This window comes from Panthera uncia, chromosome D4 (genome assembly GCF_023721935.1).
Source record: "Panthera uncia isolate 11264 chromosome D4, Puncia_PCG_1.0, whole genome shotgun sequence".
Lineage (NCBI taxonomy): Eukaryota > Metazoa > Chordata > Mammalia > Carnivora > Felidae > Panthera > Panthera uncia.
The window spans coordinates 53,982,518-54,001,920 of record NC_064807.1 but is presented as its reverse complement, the minus strand read 5'-3'; the positions used below and the strand labels follow the sequence as shown (position 1 = coordinate 54,001,920).

Here is a 19,403-nt window from a genome sequence, read left to right as displayed (position 1 = left end):
CAGCACCAGCTGTGTTGCTTATGTGCCTTAGTTCCTTCCTGGCATCTTTGGGAGGATTCTGGCCGGGATGAGAATACACGTATGGAAGGGCTTGTGGACTGCTAAATGTAAGAGTGGTAGTGTCGATGCTATAACTGTCCTTACTACCCTGGGGCTGTGCGAGTTGGTAAGGACACAGCCCCATGGTGGTGACCCTGAGGGAGCCCTTTGGTTGAAGCTTCCTAGAAGAATTTTCATCTGCCATTGTTTGTTGAAACCCATCCTTTGGTCCATCCATCCATCCATCCATCCATCCATCCAACAGTTATTTATTGAGCTCTTATTGTATGCCAGGCAGTGTTCTGGGAACTGGGGAAATAAAAGGTTAAAAATTCCAGTTTTCATTGAGCTTCTATTCTAGTGGGGGAGACTAAAAATAAACAAGTAAATAAAATATGAAGTACCTTTGCACCAACAGACTTGGTGCTTCAGGACCCAGTGGTTGGCATCCTGAAGTATGTGTCCTCTTCTCTCTCATACACCCTGTTTCTATCATAATGTGTATCACACTGCTTCCCACCCTACGTTGTGAGCACCATGAGGGCAGAAATTGACTTGGGTTCACCATATTTCTCTGGTACCTAGTTTAATAATAGACATCTTGAAAGGGCACACAATGTGGTGATCAAACCATAATCAACCATACAAAGAGGGGAGAAGGGTAAAAAGTCCAATAGGCACCAGTTTCCTGGGTGTCTTCATGGGAATTAGTCTATATATAGTATGTAAATATATGACACATAGGTCTAAGTACCTTTTCACCTAACAATACTATCTTGGAGATCATTTCCTTTTAGAGCTTCCTTATTTTTTTGAACAATTCTATTCCATTATATGGTTATTACATGATTTATTTAACTGGTTCCCTAGCAAAAGCTTATGTCATTGTTTGCAGTCTTTTGCTGTGATGAAAATCCCGTGGTGAGCAAGTTGTTCTTATTCGCATATTTGCAAGTCCCACATGATAATTCCTAGAAGTGGGATTGCTGACTCAGGGCATGCCATTCCGTATTGATTTGTAAAGTGAAAGCAGAAAAATGAGTGGACTAATGATCCCATGTAGTCGACAAAGTCACCAGTCCCTGGGAGTGTTCTGCTCATTGGCCTTATGGCATCTGATATCACTTCTTTTTTTGTGCACCAGGCTGGAGAAACCATGTTCAATCGTGCCAAGCTCCTCAACATTGGCTTTCAAGAGGCCTTGAAGGATTATGACTACAACTGCTTTGTGTTTAGCGACGTGGACCTCATTCCAATGAATGATCATAATGCCTACAGGTGTTTTTCACAGCCACGGCACATTTCTGTAGCAATGGATAAGTTTGGATTTAGGTAAGAGATGTTCACCAGAATCTGCAGGAAACATGTTTCACTCTTACATGATGACTAGGAAATGCAATTCCTGTAGCCCAGGAGTGTCTCTTTAGGTTCTTGGAGGAGAATTTTTCCTCTGAGAACTGGGTGCTTTTTAAGCCCAAAGTCCGTAAAACTTGAGAAGAAAAGTGAAGTTCAGAAACATCCCTACCTCTACACATCCAGGCAAGAAGAGTTTTTATGTTTGGGATGGCTCTTGCCTTTAGGCTCCAAACAGATGCTGTATTTCCTTGCTTTCTTCTGTCCTCTTCCCCACACAGTTTGGGAAGCAAATTGGACTCATTTTCCCCAAGTAGATTCTTGGGTTTGGGTACCTTGGCAGATATACCTTGGTACTTTAAGAAGGAACATGATACTGTTTCCCTGCAAAGCACGGGCTTCTGTTTAAGCATGAGGATCCAAACTTTCCCACCAAAATGCCCCTAGTGAGGAGGTCAGCCAATGCCTGTCTCTAAGAGCAATAGTATAATGTAAAGCATAAGGTCATAGATGGAAAATAGCCTTATGTAGTCTTTTTTTTTTTTAATCTTAAAAAAATAAATCTGCATTTTGTTCCATAATTATCCCTGTTTATATTAACATAGAATTGTTTAAAATCACCTGTTAGTTGAGTATACTGACCTTTCCCTCCTTGCTCTATGTTAGCTTGAAGCTCCAGGAAGCTGTGCTGCAGACCCCATGTGCTAGGCATCCCTGGCCTGGGTGCACCGCCGTGGTGTGGCAGGCCTGTGCCAGTCAGCAGTCCCTTGGTTTAGATATGAATGCTTTCTTTCAGACTCCTTTTATTCCCATTTCTTTCTGTCTTCCCTTGCTGGGGGCAGTGAGGGCTATGAAACTAAGGATGCTGTGAGGAGAGTTTGACTCTAAACATCACCCTGTGCCCTCTCCCCTCTTCCCTGTTTACGTACCTTCTTCTCTTTAAGAGACACAGGCTCAAACCCTGTCCCCTCTTAATTTCTCCTCTTGAAGCATGGTGGTAAGGACCTCATTCTTTGCCACAGCACCGTGCTTGTTTTACCCAGAACCAGTCAGGCTTGGGGGATGAGGTGGTTGGTCAGAGAAAACACAGACAGCAAACTGAATCTCATCAGCTCGGCATGTGCTTCCCTGTGAGGTCACGAAGAGTCCCTTTTTTTGTAAAAATGCCGATCGTGACAAACCTTAGTGGCCTGGCCACCTGGTTCAAACCCTCACTTGTAATCAGGTGCAGACGGTTGTGTGACGTGTGTCCAAAGGTGGGTAACTGGGCCCCTAACTGATGACACCTAATTATAGATAGATTACCTTTGACTCATTAAAGCAGGCCCTTCTGGATCTTCATGGATACTTCTAGTCCGATGTCCTGAATGTATTTGAAAATAGTCATTGCAGCTTTTTTTCATGTGCTCTGTATGGTTTGGCTGACTTCCCCCTTCAAGTCTGAGTTAGTTTTCCTTAAATTGTGTGATGGATTTTAGTCTCTTTGGATTCCAGTAAGAGCCCTGGTGTGGTTTGGTGCTGCATACAAGGTCATCCCAAAACCACAGCCTTTACAGGACCCATAGGAAAGCCTTTGCCTGGCTTCCGGGTATGATCTGAGTGTTAACATTTCTCATTGGTGCTCCGTCTGCATCCTCCAGAAGCCCATGATTCATAACCACTGAAATAGTAAAATATAGGGGCGCCTGGGTGGCTCAGTCGGTTAAGCTTCTGAGTCTTGGTTTCAACTCAGGTTGTGATCTCACAGTTCCTGAGATCCAGCCCCGTGTTGGGCTCTGCGGGCTCAGCGCTGGCAGCCTGGAGCCTGCTTGGGATCCTAACTGTCCCTCTCTCTCAGTGTGTTTTCCCTGCTCACGCTAGCACCCATGCACACACACACTCTCTCAAAATAAAGAAATAAACATTAAAAATATAGTAAAATACAAAAAGGTGTGGAAAGATGAGAGCCCTGATGCCCCACTTCTTGAAAATGTATCAAAATAGATTCACCATTATACATTTTGCTAAGTTGGGATGTGGTAGAAATTTCCTAGAAAATTTTATTTTGGCAAATTTTCAGAAACGCTATTTTGACTGTTGGGGGTCAGAGTTCAAGCCAGTATACCTGTGGAAGAATGAAAGTTAGACTGGTAGATGGGCTGAGGGTGGAAAGGGAGGGCATGACAGGGTGGGCACAGGGAGGCTTTACCACAATCTCGGTTTCCAGGACCTCCTGGATAAGCATTTCTCATGCAGGAGCAGGACACATGGGAAGCAGGTTCCTGAATGGGGCACAGGAAGTGCGCTTATGCTTTCTCGTCATTGACTAATTTTCCAGGTAACCATAGAAGCAACACAATATTCTTAGAGCAAATTCTACTTTTTGACTTCTGTGTCTTCTCTACTGATATATAAAAACAGAACAAAGAAAACCCTTATAAATCCCCAATTTATAAGTTCCAGAGAATAAAAATAACTTCAGAAGCATTTGTGCTTTGAGCATGCTTTATTTTGAAAGTCAAAACTTACTAACCACTGGTTTTCTTTGTGTGTGTGTGTGCGTGTGTGTTTTTCCCCCAGCCTACCTTATGTTCAGTATTTTGGAGGTGTCTCTGCTCTAAGTAAACAGCAATTTCTCACCATCAATGGATTTCCGAATAATTATTGGGGCTGGGGAGGTGAAGATGATGACATTTTTAACAGGTAATTGTCCCAACTTAGCTGTCTTTCTCCCCTGTCTCCCTTCACTTCCAGTTTTTCAATCAGTGCCTGATTATTCTGCAAGGATTGACCCTTGGGAGGGATGTAGTCCCCACTCAGCCCAAATTCTTAGATGTGCCCTGCTGTAGGTGCTACAGGTGCTGAAAAATGTCTCTAGGAAGTTTAGCTTTTGTGATTTTTGCATTAGCCTTGGAACATGCAAAATGAGAACCAAATAAAGGGTTGGGTTTACTTTGATTTATCCCACATGCCATTTTGTCCTAAAGAAGTAAACATGCCCTTTGCAAAAATTCAGCATCTCATTGTGGTCCCGTTTGATTATGAAACGAGTTTCTTTGGGCAGGATCCTAAGTTCCTTTACAAAATCTTTGTGCTATTTGTTTATTTTGGAATATTTTTAACAAACATAAAAGAGGACTGAGTAGTATAATGAACTTCTGTGGACCCACCCAGCCCCAACAACCACTACTTTCTACCAGCCCTGTCCGCCCCATCCACACCCCAGGGCTCCTTTATCATGTGCGTTGTCATTGCAGATGGTAAAAAGAAAAAACAAAACAAAACACCAGTGGCATTTGAAACCACATTCTGCCCAGTTCTCCCTGACAGTGGCAACTTCAACCCTGCCATCTCCAGATAAGAAGTAACTTCTCCCTCTGGGAGCTAGTCTGAGCTTGTCACTGAGCTTGATATCAGAATATACCCTAGCTCCTTCCCGAATTGGAGTACCTTAATTTGATCAATTAACAGAAGGTGTCTGTCAGAGCAGCACCCAAGTCAGTCAAGTTTAGCTTTGTGTGAGAACCTGTCATAGACCCAGGTCTTTACTATCAACCTGGAAGAAAACCTGAGGTTTAGAGGATGCGGATTGATTATCAAGCATCTTCAGACAGAGCACTGTGTCACACAGGCCCGATGGGGAGGACACTGAAGCCCCAGACAGGGGGTCCAGACAGAAACAAACTTGCTTCCACAGCACCACCTGGGCAAACCTCAGACCCACAGGATGGTGTTAGGGGCTGATGTGACACCACAGACGCAAGCAGTTAAGAGGGTTAGTGGGAAGGGAGCACTGAGAATAGACACCCAAGGGTGGAGGGACTAGAAGGATGGGTGGCTGGGGGAGCAGCTTTCTTGAAAGATAAAGGACCTAACTCGCCATATGCCAGGCGCTGAGGGAGACAAGGCCAGAAACCTTTAAGTTATCCAGGACCAGCCAGTCCTGCTTTTTAACCAACTTGTGCTCCTGCTGTGTCAAGGCTTTGGTTGTGGTCCTCATTCCTTTCCCCCAGATCTACACAGAACCTTCCACCCTGTTCTGGCTGCCTCTAGTCTTGTTCTCTGCTCTCCATTCTTAACAGTGGTTATCGGAGAGTCCTCCCTTTGGCCAAAAACTTTGGGTAACTGTATATTCTACCCCTTTCAGACACTGGCACTGATCTGAAAAATGGGATGCGAAAAGCTCCAAGAAGGCCTCCATGATTTAGCCTTCACCCTTCTTTCCAGCCTCATCTCTGACCACTTTCTACCCCAGACTCTTTCCACCAGTCCCCAGAAGCTTCTGTTGTTCCCCGAGGGCCCTGTGTTTGCTCTGCCTCCCTGCCTTTGTCTGTGTTGTCCCGACTGCCCTAAATGCTCTGTGGGCACCCATTCGTCTTCATAGCTGGCTCTGCCTAGTCTTGCTCAGGTAGAGTGAGTGGCTTCTCCCTCTGTGCTCCCCACCACCACCTCCCCTCCTCACCTCCATCCTGGCACTGATGGCCCTATGTTCCAAGTCCACATTGTAAGTTCTGTGAGGGTAGACACCCCCAGTGCCTGGCACAGAACACTCCCCCACCAACACAAACTACAGAACCAGTGGTCAAAGGGCACAGGGAATTAGCATGAGTTTTAACTGGTGCCACAGTGAGCTGAGGTATGGGCTGAGTGAGAACAGTGAACAAGATGGCGGATGGGGCAACAGTCTGGGGCTGTCGGACCCAAGCCTTATGGCAGCTTTGCGGTGACGACTTGTCCCTTCACTCCTTGCAGGTTAGTTTTTAGAGGCATGTCTGTTTCTCGCCCAAATGCTGTGGTTGGCAAGTGCCGGATGATCCGCCACTCAAGAGACAAGAAAAATGAACCCAATCCTCAGAGGTGTGTTCTATGTTCATTTACATTCTTTCTTTCCCCTTTCAGGTGGGGTAGGCTATAGGAATGAGGCTCTGGTGAGGGCTCCAGGCCTCAAGGGAAAGGGAGGGATCTGTCCATGAGTTGGGTAGAGTAGACTAGGTGGTGGGGTGGGGGTGGGGGGGCAATGAAGGACAAATGTTTCATGGTTTTTTTTCTTAAGATTTTTGTTTTGACACCAACCCTTTGCCTGTTTTTCTCTTGTAGGTTTGACCGAATTGCACATACAAAGGAGACAATGCTCTCTGATGGTTTGAACACACTCAGTTACAAGGTGTTGGACATAGAGAGAAACCCGTTATATACCAAAATCACAGTGGACATCGGGACACCGAGCTAGCATTTTGGTACACTAATAAGAGACCTGAAAATGGCCAGGGACCTCTGCTGTGTGTCTCTGCCAATCTGCTGGGCCGGTCCCTTTCATTCTTAACAATCAGAGTGATAGGCCCCCTCCAGTCATCATTCAGATGCCTTTCCAGTTGACCAGGACGAGTGGGATATTTTGCCCCCAACTTGGCTCGGCATGTGACTTCTTAGCTCTACGAGGTGTTTGTAAATGTAGAAACTATCAGCCTTTGGGGGAATCTCGGCATGTTCACAGTGTCACCCCAAAGAATCAGTACACAGCCCCAAATTTGGTGACTGTGGGACTTATTTCCAGTGATAAACTCCTAATCTGTTGTGAAATAGGTAAGAATTTCGCTTTAAATTGTGGTATTCTTATTACTTCATGAAAAATCGGAGAGTGCTGCTGAAATCGGATTGGTGTGATGTTTTTTGTTTGCATATTCTAACAGAAAAACGCAATCTCGACCTTTCTCATTTTACTCCTCCCCCACCTTTTAGCAGTATGCAGCTACCACAATCACTTGTGTGCGTATGTCTTTTCTTAGCAAAAGAATTTTAAAACTTGAGCCTTCGACCTTTTGCCCTGCTAACGTGTGAATTCCAAGGCAACGTTAGCCATCAGAGCAAAAGCCTTGAGTGTCCTCAAATTCAGTGGCCTTTCTCCAGATTGTCTGATTTCTGAATGTAAAGACTTTTTTTTTTAAAAAAGCAATTTGTAGTATTTTAAAGAAAGAACAAATCGGGTTTTATTATGATCTAGCTTGATTTTGTGTTGACCCAGATTTGCATAGCTGTTTAGTGTTAAATCATGACAATTTATTTTTCTGAGCATGCTATATAAACTTGAATTTCCTATGTATTTTTATTGTGGTGTTTTAAACGTAGGGAGGGGATTGAGCATTTTTTAGTGGGAAAAATAACATATGCTGTAGTGGCCTGATTTGGCCGGCAGGTCAGGTTTTGTAAAGAGCAAAATCACTTTTGGGCCCTTTGAGGGCAAGACCTCCCTGGTCAGAGTTATCCTGCTAGACCTCTGGGGGAGGCAAAAGCCTAGGTCTGCCAGGCAGAGCTCCCCACCTCCCTACCCTCCCCAGGTGGGAGGGAACCTCCTCCACCCCTCTTCCCACTGACCCTGGGACCTCCCTGTAGGGCCCTAGGCTGTGGAGTTCTAAATGATAGCAATCAGGTTGTTTACTGGCCCTTAGTCTGGGGAGGGGGAGGAAATCACTGCTCTGGCCCCTGTGGAGTCCAGGGGCCACCTCCTTCACTGTGCTAGCCACATTGCCTGGCCTACCTTGCTGGACCCATTCTCCTTCCTCCCCCCTTCTCCTTTCTCCTTTCTGTCTCCTTTCTCCTTCCTTCCTCTCTGTTTTTGTTCCTTTGCCTCTTGCCTGTTCCCTAAAACTTGCCTGTGGCACTCAGGGTCAAACAGACTATTCATTCATTCTCCAGCATGAATGTGCCTTTTAATTAGAGATCTAGAAAGTTCAGCTGAACCCTCCCACACTCCCTCACAACCACTCTGGTGCCTAAAGCTTCCCAGTCCCCTTCAGGTTTTTAGCAGGTGCTCGCACTCCAGGGAGGCTGATCCACAGGGGTGTCTTCCCCAGACCCACCTCTCCTGGGGGAGAGCGAGGACTGCCTGGGGTGGGATGCACAAGGCAGTTCCTACCACTGGCTGCCCTTGTCGGGTCCAGCCTGAGCTAAGGGCAAAAAGAGTCAGCTATCTAATCCCAGGGTTGACCCTTTAGCTGGTGGCAGCCCAGAGCCCCACCACTGGCCTCCTGGAAGCCAGCCCTCAGTGTGGAGGCTAAACTGGTGCCCAGCCCTGGTCTTACCTGTGCCTTTATCGCTTTGAGCATCTTGGATGCTACCATGGTTCTTTTCCAGAAGCCTTTGTATTGGTTAAAAATTATTTTCCACTGCAGAAGCAGCTGGGCTATGCAAAGAGTATTCGTTCGGTCAGTCCCCCGTTCCTTGACAGGGGTGTCAGTGGAACCAGGAATGACCGCCCTGAGAGTGAGTTTTGGGAAATACAAAGAATGAAGACCTCTCCTCTCCTTCTGTCCCCAGATCCTGGCTTTTCCAAAGTGCCTTAAAAGAAGGGAGACAAATATCCTGAGTGGTAACTTCTTTATTATTATACTTTACTCTTACAAAAAAATTCTGACTTTTTTTTTTCCTCCTGTTTTCCTGTTACACTTTCCTTCATGTTCCACTGGAATAGTCAAGTGTATGGTTCGTTCTCAGAACCAAGGGGGCTTCTGCTTCACCTGTTCCCCACTTGCTGACCTTCTGGTGCTTTCATGGGGCCCACTTGGGCCCAAGGTTAGGCCCGGATGCTTGCCTGGTTTATAAGATGCTGTGGGTCCTCTTTCCTCCCTGAGGAGGTTAGGGCTGAGGGTTCAGGGAGCATTTCCTTGACCTGGAAGGTGTCACCATGAAGTTGTTATGTGCTGTGTCTTTCTCTGTTTCTGTCCATCCCGATGCTGGTGACCCCGTGAAGTGGCCTTTGGGAAAGATTAGAAGGCAGAGGTGGCACGAGAGGGTAGAAGAAATGCTGGTGCTGGCTCTCAGTCTGGGCAGGGTCTCTGCTGACCTCAGGGCTGGGCGTGGGTGCCCCACTCAGCCAGTACGGCAGCTGTCCTGTCCCAGAGACCTGTTGTGCTGTGTATTTCGATCTCCCATGTATGCAAATGTATGCGTTTACCATTGTTAAGTGGGAGGGGGGAATGTCTGACCTTGGTGTTCAAAACAGAACTGTATTTTTGTCTTTAAAATCCAGTAATATAACGTGAATAAATGACCTTATCTTTGTAACCTCAGGTGGTTTCTTTTCTGATTTAAGTAAGGGGTTTGGGCTCTCCGGCCCGGAGGGAAATGATTGGGACTGCCTGCTGGGAGGATCAGAGGAGAGCAGAGGTCTGCCACAAGGGGGCGGGTCATGGCTGGGGGTGGCGGTGGTCCCTCACCTGACTATGTTCCACACACCTCACTGGAATCAGCCATTTCCCAGTCCGAGCCTCATTTTCTTACCTGAAAATGGAAATAATAGCACCTAGACTTTCTGAGGCTTAAAAGAGATGATGGGTCTAAAATAATGACTGGCACCTCACAGGAACTTACTACATAGTAGTTAGTACCACTTCAAAATAGAATTTCCACTAGCAGTTCTCTGGCCACATTCTGCTGTATTCGGCAATCACCATGAGAGTCCCGAGATCCTTCGCAGAGCCATTTACACAGGTGTTCGCAGAGTAACTTAAATGGTACCGTACGAAGTGAGATTTCTTTTCAGTCCCAGGACATTTAAACAGATGTTCTACAGGGTCTTAGTTGTGACTCAAGGACTTGAGACAGTAAGTACCCTGTGTGCCTTCTCCTTCTCATCACCCCCAGGATCAGGTACCAGCAACGTATTAAGGTGCTGGTTGGATTGACTTGGCATCTGGAAGAAATGTGTCAAAGGAGACCGGTATGAAGGAGAGGGCACCCTTGCTGTCCAGGTTGGTGGAGCTGTGAACGTGGGACCAATTGGGAAACAGGAGCAGTAAGGGCAGCACTGTATAGCCCCCCAATGCTATCTGGCTATCCCCACCCATCCTTGTGACTGCTGAAAGGACCCCTAGGGACCTCAGACCTGAACAGAGGTGGTCTTGGGCTCAGATCTGACCTTTGAACAGGAGACTCTGGTCCTTTCAACAAAGTGCTGCCTTTGCAAGCTGTAAGGTCTGGGTGAAGTGGAGCACCTTCTGTCCCCAAAGATGCACATATCCGCACAAATACATACAAACTAACATGCATAACATACCTGACATGTGCCTATGAGAGACCAGAGTGCCTGGGTTCAAATCCAACTGTTGCTTCTTCCTAGTGCTGTGATGTGACCACTCCAAATCTGGAGGCACCCAGGACCTCACCAGTGGTGTTTTCCCTCCCCTTCCCTGCCTCACCTGAGCAAAGGTGTTTGGAATGGCAGCACTGGGAAGGAAGGGGGCTTGAACCCCCATGGTGGGCTCTGAGGGGGCCAGGAAGGGATGATGGCAGGAGGGAGGGGGCCACAGACAGGCTCCTGGGGGTTGGCCATTTCCTTGAGATGTGCTCTGTCTCATCTCCCACTCCACATGGACCAGACCAAGTCTGAGCCAGGCAGAGCTCAGGAGTCATGCAGTGTGGACTGGGTGGGCACCAGGCCCCCCTACACAGTACCTTTCTTCCATGGGAGACTGTGACCTGGATGCCAAATCACTGACTTACAAATAACTTTTGGAGGCAGGGCGGTGGTGCCCAGGTCACTGGGTCCTTGTGGAGGCATGCGAGTGGAACCTCCCGAAAGTAGGAGTATTTGCTGCTGGTGACCAGAGGGAAGCTGTGTGTAGGGAGAGGTCAAGGAAATGAGAAGATGCCCAAGTTCTAAGTGTTACCAAGTCTTCACCACACTTCCAGTCTCCCCTCCTCTTGTTTATTCCAGGAGGTGAGAGTTTGCACATTCCTAGGGGCCGATTTCTTAGAACTGGAACTTATTTACCCTGTCAGAAAGGAAATGAGGTTTGTCTGGCTGAGCCAGTCATGCCAGACAAGCCTCATTTCCTTCTCTGGCAGAGTCCCCGGGCAGGGAATGTAGCTATTGCCTTCATCTGGGCTCAGGGACCTGTACCCGGGCTGTGAGGCAGAGAAACCTTTGGGACATGGTTGTTATGGGTAGTTACAGGGTCAGTAGGCCAGAAACCACAGGGACATGGCACCACAAGGACGTCTGCCTTTGAGCAAGATGTGTGCCAGCTCACCAGGCAGGGGGCTTGGGAAGATGGCCAGGAAAAAGCCATGTAAACAGTGATCATTACTTCTGGCTCTTTCTGCCTTCCCATTCACTGTGTAACTCTGGGCAAGTGGACTTCCGTCTCTGAGCCCTTGGTTTGCTCTTCTGTTTTAGGACTTGCTCTCAGACTCCACCCCTGGTTTCCCCATAGTTCTGCCCTTCTCCCAGTAGGAAGTGCCTTGATTTGGGTTTCCTTTTTGTCCCTGAGGTTAACCCTTCTTATCACCTTGAAGGAAGTCACTTTATCTCTGAGTCTTCATTTATAAAAATAGCAGGATCGCCCGCCTGCCCTGTGCAAATCACCCACACTGAGATACCACTTTATACCCATTAGGATGGCTGTTATCAAAAAGCCAAAATTAGCATTGCTGAGCATGTGGAAAAATTCCAACGCCTGTGCACTGCTGGTGGGAATATAATATGGCATAGCACCTATGGAATATCTCATGGTGATTCTTCAAAAAATTAAACATAGAATTGCCATATGATCCAGTAATTGCTACTTCAGGATATATACCCAAAAGAAATGAAAGCAAGGACTTGAACAGATACTTGTAAATGCATGTTCACAGCAGACTTATTCACAATAGTCAAAAGGTGGAGATGACCCAAGTGTCTATCAAGGGATGAATGGATAAACAAAATGTGGTGTGTACATAAAATGGAATATCATTCAGCCTTAAAAAGAAAGGAAGTTCTGACAAATACTACGGCATAGATGAACCTTGAAGACATTATGCTAAGTGAAATAAACCAGTTACACAGGGACAGATATTACGTGATTCCACTATGTGAGGTACCTAAGTAGTCAAATTCACAGAGACAGAAAGTTGAGTGATGGTTGCCAGGGGCTGTAGGGGAGAGTGAGTAGAGGGAAGAATGGAAGTTAGGGTTCAATGAGTACCGAGTTGTAGTTGTAGAAAATGAAGTTCTGGAGATGGATGGTGGTGATAGTTGCACAATAGGAATGTACTAAATGCCACAGAACTGTGTACTTAAAAGTGGTTAAAATGATAAACTCCATGATATATATATATATATATATATATATATATGCTATAGAGTGAGTGTGCCCCCCCGCCCCCATTCACGTTGAAACTTTATTCCCAGTATGATGGTATTTGGAGCTGAGGCCTTTGGGAGGTGGTTGGTTAGCTCATGAAGACAGAGCCCACGTGCATGGGATTAGTGCCCTTGTAAATGAGACCTGGAGAGCTCCCTCATCCCTTCTGCTACATGAGGTTAGAGCAAGAAGGCGCAGTCTGTGAACCAGGAAGCAGCCCCTCACCAGACATCAAATCTGCCAGCACCTTAATCTTAGACTTCCCAGCCTCCAGGACTGTGAGAAATGAATTTCTGTTGTTGATAAGCCCTCCAGTCTATGCTATTTTTGTTACAGCAGCCTGAAAAGACCAAGACGGCATACTTTACCACAGTTTTTTAAAAAGGAGGCAGCTCCCTGTGGCCAAACTTGACCTCATCTTGCTCTGGAGGTGGCTGAGGATGGTGGTGTGGGGTCCAGCACCCACCTGGAGATTTCGCGTGTGAGAAGGGCTGGCCATGTGGGGAGTGCCACCTGAGAATCTGCTAATCGTGGGCACTCAGCTTGGTTGCTGAATCCAGCTTGGTGCTCTGCCCCAGATAACCGGCTTTACAGTTGCTACCTTTGCCCAAGACTAATATCCTTCCCTAAAGAAACTAGATGCAAAGCTGCCAGGGGGGGTTGGGGGAAGAAGGGGAAGCCTGGACTCAGGCAGGTTATCATGACCGGGGGACAAGGAGGCGCTTGCTCCAGAGTGCCCCCTTGATTCCCATTTACTGTTGGCAGAAACTAGGGGCCAAGCTGGAGTCTTTTTAAAAGAAGAAATGACAAGCTGGGGCCAGATTACACCTGGGGATAACATAGTCACCTAGATAAATTCTGTCTAGATGAAGGGGAAGGCCCCTAAGGGCCAGGAGGGAGAGCACAAGTGAGTTCTGAAGGGCAGGAGGGAGGGACACTTGGGAGAGATGGTCCTAGACTTGGTGTTGGTGAGGGTGGGGGAACCTCCATCCCTGTGCTACTGCATTGTACATCCTTTCTGGGAGTGGACTGTAGACAAGTAAATCTTAAAAGTGGACCTACCCCTTGACCTTGCAATTCAGCTTCTAGGAGTTTATCCGAAGAAAGCAAAGCCATGCACTAAGATGCAAGTGTGTACCCTGCCACTGCTTGTAATACTGAACACTTAGAAGCCACCATCAATGGGGGACAGTGCTAAATAAATGAAGTGCATCCCAGCAATTAAGTACAGTGTGACCATTGAGAATGATGAAGTAGATCTATATTTATCGATTGGGAAGAGGTATAAGAAAAAAAGGAAACTACCGAATGGTTTTTCCATACATGGCAGGGAAATGTATGAATAATTTAGTGCAGAAATTACTCTGTAATTGTTTGTGGGGGCAGATGCACGAGCAATAAAATGAAGAGATGATCTTCCCTTTTCTGCACAGACTGTACAGCCAGGCTCCTCAGGAGTAACCATCTTTAGTGTTTCAGGGGTTGCCTGAGGGCTATTAACAGCGCTGTGCTGGCCCCATTGAAAGAATGAGCAGGATTGTCCCCTGGGGGGTTGCATTCCCTGCAAGTGCCCAGACTTGGAAGGAAGATGGGGGCTCCCCCTACAGGGGAGTGGTGCAGGCCTGTGCCCAGTTCCCAATGTGGTGGGATGTGGCATGCTGTGGTGATGCTCAATGGAGGCTGGACAGGAGCTCAACTTGGGCTGATGAGCCTCTAGCTAGTCTCTCAGATTTAGAAAAATCAAGTTAGGACATTTGTTGCCACTCTTCCCTGTGTACAATTGAACATTCACGCCTGTTATATTTGGATAATAAAAATGTCAAAGAACAGAAGAATGGGAGGGGACACTGTGCCCTGGCTCCTAAGGAGCAATATGGGCCCGAGACCCCTGATCAGGACCCTGTGAAGAGTGTGAGCCTAGGAGGAAGTGAGGGAGACCCCCAATGCCCATGGATCTTTGGCCCCAGAATCCAGGAGCTCTGCTGCTGAGGGAGGCCCTTGACATCTGGATTTTGACACAGGTTTGGGCATGGAGCTATTGTAGACTCACGTCCGGTCCAGATGTGAGTACTGGACAACTCCCTGCCTGGAGGGCATGTGCCAGAGGAGGGGGGATACCAGGCCATGGTACGGCTCTAACTTTGAATCTTTATCTGGTAGGGTGCCAGGAATTGTGTGCCCAGCCCTGCACCACCCTGCTCAGCTCCACGGGGCTCTGCCAGGCGGAACTCTCCGCACCTTGGGTGAGTGAGCTACGGGAGGTTATCTAGCCAGGGACTTGGGCTTTTGGCAGGGACTTCAAAGTGCTCCCTTTGTGTGAAAGTGTCCTGTTGCTCTGTAAGTGATTTTGGCTTCTCTGATAACAGCAGCATAGGAGACAGGCCAGCTGCAAGATCCCAACTCTGTAGTTTTGCAACCTCACCAAAGGCAGTGAGGGAGGAAGCGTGGGGGCTGCAGATAGACGTGGTGAACTGCTGCATGTGGGCCCTTATCGGCGCACCTCGTGCTTTCCCATCTGCTCTGTCGTGCTCATTCAGTAATCCCCATGGCGGGAAACTGAGGCTCAGGGAGGTCATGTGACTTGTACAAGGTCACACAGAGTTAGTGTGTGACCCACATCTCCTGAGTCCCCAGTCCAGGACTCTGGCCATTGAACCATGAATCCAGCCACTCATCCAGACTCTGCAGCACTCTCTCTGCAGTACAGGTGGGAACGGGAAGCAGCAGGCTGAGTGGTGCCCCACCCCAGCGGGAAGATGTGGCCCTTACTTAGAGCCTGGCATCAACAGCATTTTGCCAAGGCAGGTGCAGTGTAGACTGAGCACTGGGCCCAAGAGCATGGTTTTTATTTTGTGTGTTTTCATTTTGTTTTCTTTTCCCCCTTAGTTTTAGAGGACTTGGGAGTCTGGTGTACCGCATGACAGCAGCTCCTGGACCAGGGACAGTAGTGCAGCCGCAGTCTGGGAGACACATGGGGTGGTTAACGCACCCACGAGGATGCACGAGGCCCGGGTCATGGGGTGCAAGGAAGGAAGAAGGGAGACCCCTAAGGGCTGAGGAGCCGCGTGGCTCTGAAGAAGTGGGGCTGCTTTCTGCCTCTGGAAGCATCACTCTGGGAGGTGACAACCTGGTTCCCAGACTGTACAGCTCTTTCATCCCACTGCTCAGTACCTGTCCCTACCCTGGGCCAACACCCAGTGTCCAGGAGGGATCACCACAGTATCTTCCCAAGGCTGCGGAGACCGGCGGCGGCGGAGAGTGGAGAGAGAGGCCCAGGCTTCTGCTCAGCCCTCCTTTTTCCTTCTTGGCACCTATCCTCCCTTCCTATCCACGCTCTCCCCAAAGGAGGGGAGCTGCCACACCATTCCCAATCCTCCCGGACGTTCTTAGCCAGTGGCACTTTCCTAAATGAAGCCAGGGCCGTGTTTTGGTCTGATGACTCATGATTTTTAGACAGGCTGAACCAAAAGTGTTAAAAAGCGGGTCTTGGGGTCTAACTTTATCAGATACCAGCCCTCAGTGCTTCATGTTTCATGGGATTTGCTCTGGATGGAAGCTGACCTAGCCACAGTGAAACTGTGATAAGGGAAAAAGACCTGCTGGTGAGGACAGATGACTGTCCACCATGACTGTTTTGTCAGAGCCCAGGCTCAGAGGCCAGCCTGGGCTCTGCCTGTCAGCCGGATGCTCTGTCTCGGACTCATGTGCTGGGGCTCAACTCTTGTCTCTCACTGACCCTGGGCTTGGTGACTGGTGGGCTTGGCGGATGAGCTTGGCCCTGCTGTTGTCCAGGGCCTGTGGGCACTCTCTCACCGTCTTGGGTCTGCTGGATCTTGCAGGTTCACTGCCCACACCCTCTAGTAGACTGTTCCAAGGCTTTTCTTCATGGGAAACAAGGCCTGCCAAGCCTTTCCCTGGCCCACCACCAACTCTTAAGTGAGGACATTGCTGGGGGTGCTTTGCTTTGGGACGAGGCAGGCAGTAGAGGGACCTAAGGAAGCCCTGGACTAGCAGGCCCGTATTGACTTGATGGGTGACCAAGGCCAGAAACTGGGTGCGGAGGCCGTGAGGTCCCTTTAAGACTGCCAGCCATGGTTCTAGGAAAACTCTCCAGGGGGTTTTATTGCCCCGGCTCCTTCTGCCCATTTGAGGTTGCTGCTGTGGGGCTTAACACAGTACTGAAGGACAGAAACAAAGGTCCCCTTGTCCATCCAGGAAACCAGGGAGGGGGAGGGTGGAAGGAAAGACAGCTTCCGGCAGTCCTGAGGCATTCCCGGGGGCATAGATCACAGTCCAGAGGGAACTAGGCCTTTGCTGCAAGCCTTCCTGGAAAGCCCTGTTGCTCTTCCTTCTTTGGTCTGCCTCACCACCTGGACTGAAGCTGCAAAAACACAAAGTTCAGCTCACAAAGTGAGACACAAACTTGTCCCAAGGGTCTCTGGTGGCCTACCTCCTGTTTTCTCCCCAACACTGCTGGAGAAAGACCCCAAGGGAACATTAGAGCCTCAGCCTCTCACTGTGACCAAGGAGAGCTCCAGCCCTGAGCCTTCGTGCGGAGATGTCAGCCTCCTGCTCAGGTTCCCCTGCTGGTAGCGCGCCAGAGGGCCACTCTTCTAAAGGAGACGTGGAGTCTAGCTGCAATTTACAGGAGAGAAGAGAGACCCAGCTCTTTAGGGGGCTTTAGGGCTTATGGGACAAGGCCACTCTACTTACCTGGAAGGCAGTCATCATCTCAGTGGATATAGCCTCTCCCACAGGTGCTCATAGCACTCCCCAGTTCACAAAGCCTTCCCATAACTTCTGGTCCTGTTGGCTCATGACAGCTTTGGGAGGTGACTGGGCCACTGGCAGAATTTAAAGGATATGGACTTACATTAAAGCCAGATATATTTGGGTTCAAAGACCTGACCTCAGGATGCCTGGCTGGCACAGTTGGAAGAGCATGCAACTCTTGGTCTCAGGGTCATGAGTTTGAGCCCCATGTTGGGTGTAGAGACTATTTAAACAAACAAACAAACTTAAGGAAAAGAAAAAAAGACCTGACTTCACCACATAGCCATTGTAGGCCACTGGGTAAATTGCTTTTTTCCTCATACAGATATCCCATAATCCCAGCACCATTTGTCCTTCCCCCACTGCTCTGCAGTGCCACCTTTGTCATGAAGCAGATGTCCTGACCTGTGAGGGTCTATTTCTGGACTCTATTCTGGTGTGTTGCTCTATTAATCTATCCTGTGGCAAACCATATGGTCTTAGTATACCTTTCAATTACTTTTATTCCCTTTCTTCATGAGTGTCTTGGCTATTCTTGGCTGTTGCATTTCCATATGAATTTTATAAATTTTTAAAGTTTATTTATTTTGAGAGAGACAGAGACAGCACGAGTGGGGGGAGGGGCAGAGAGAGAGAGGGAGAGAGAGAGAGAGAGAGAGAGAGAATCCCAAGCAGGCTCTGTGGGGCTTGAACTCACAAACCGTGAGATCATGACCTGAGCTGAAACCAAAAGCCGGGCTTTTGACCGACTGAGCCATCCAGGTCCCCTCCATATAAATCTTATAATCAGCTTGTCAAGTTCCACCAAAAATCACCACCACCATCACCCCACTTACTGAGGTTCTGATTGAAATTATGTTAAGTCTATGGATCACTATAAGGAGACTTGATACCTTTAAAACACTGAGCCTTCCCCTTTCACAAAGATGGCGCCAAAGGCAAAGAAGGAAGCCCCTGCTCCTCCCAAAGCCAAGCCAAAGAAAAGGATTTGAAGGCCAAGAAAGCAGTGCTGAAAGGTATCCACAATCACAAAAAAAGATCCACATATCACCTACATTCCGACTGCCCAAGACACCGTGTCTCTGAAGGCAGCCCAAATATCCTCAAAAGAGGGCCCCCAGGAGAAACAAACTTGACCACTATGCCATCATCAAGTTCCCCCTGACTATGGAGTCACCCGTAAAGAAAATAGAAGGCAACGACACACTTGTGTCATTGTGAATATCAAGGCCAGCAAGCACCAGATCAAAGAGGCTGTGAAGAAGCTCTATGACATTGACATGGCCAAGGTCAACACTCTGATGAGGCCCGATGGAGAGAAGAAGGCAAATATGTTTGACTGGCTCCTGACTATGATGCTTTGGATGTTGCCAACAAAATTGGGATCATCTAAACTGAGTCCAGCTGGCTAAATCTAAATATTAATTTTTTCACCATAAAAAAAAGATTAAATAAAACATTGAGCTTCCAATCTATAAACACAATGTAATCCTCTTTTGGCTTAGGTCTTTTTAAATCTATATTTAGAGGTCTTTACACATTATTATTTTTTCCTAGCTATTTGATATATTTATACTGTTATAAATAATAGCCTTTTAAAATTTATTTTTCTGTTGTTGCTGGTATATGGAAATGCAATAGATTTTTGTGTATTGACCCTGTATTCTGTAATCTTGTTAATTAATTCTAATAATTTTTCTACATTCTTTTGGATTTTCTAAGTATACTTTCTTATCATCTGCAAATGAGGTGTCTTCCTTTCCAATCCTTATAGCTTTTATCTCTTGCCTCCATTACAATGTTGAGTAGAAGTAGTAGAGGTAGGGTTTTCCCCCCTTATATTTGCTTTATGTTTTGATTGTTCTAAATCCAGATATGTGAAGGAAAACCTTTACTAATTCACCATTGAGAATATTTGCTGGGGACGCCTGACTGGCTCAGTCTGTAGAGCATATGACTCTTGATCTCAGGGTTGTGAGTTTAAGTCCCATGCTGGGCATAGAGCTTACTTTAAAAAAAATGATATTTGATGTAGTTTTATGTAGCTATTTGTTACCATATTAAGAAAATTCCCTCTGTCCCTTTTTTGCTAAGAGGTTATTTCCCCTAATTATGAATTGATGTTGAATTTCATTA

The 19,403-nt window shown here is 47.4% G+C and overlaps 1 protein-coding gene across 7 annotated transcripts in view; it reads left to right on the top strand.

Annotated features, from left to right (window-relative positions):
- B4GALT1 (beta-1,4-galactosyltransferase 1) overlaps positions 1-18,858 on the top strand; it is a 65,677-nt gene extending 46,819 nt beyond the window's left edge. Inside the window, exons 3-9 of one of the 7 annotated variants that reach the window (XR_007456564.1) lie at positions 1,184-1,371; positions 3,952-4,074; positions 6,124-6,228; positions 6,469-6,954; positions 14,655-14,737; positions 15,381-15,613; positions 18,194-18,839. Coding sequence is in view for 2 of the 7 variants with exons in the window: in XM_049624900.1 (XP_049480857.1) it covers positions 1,184-1,371; positions 3,952-4,074; positions 6,124-6,228; positions 6,469-6,601 (549 nt within the window). In the remaining 5 variants the exon portion in view is untranslated. Of the gene's footprint in view, positions 1-1,183; positions 1,372-3,951; positions 4,075-6,123; positions 6,229-6,468; positions 9,433-14,654; positions 16,740-18,193 lie in introns of those variants that run through there. The other 6 variants (XR_007456568.1, XR_007456565.1, XR_007456569.1 and 3 more) reach the window with 6 other exon arrangements.
- The last annotated feature ends 545 nt before the right edge of the window (positions 18,859-19,403 follow it).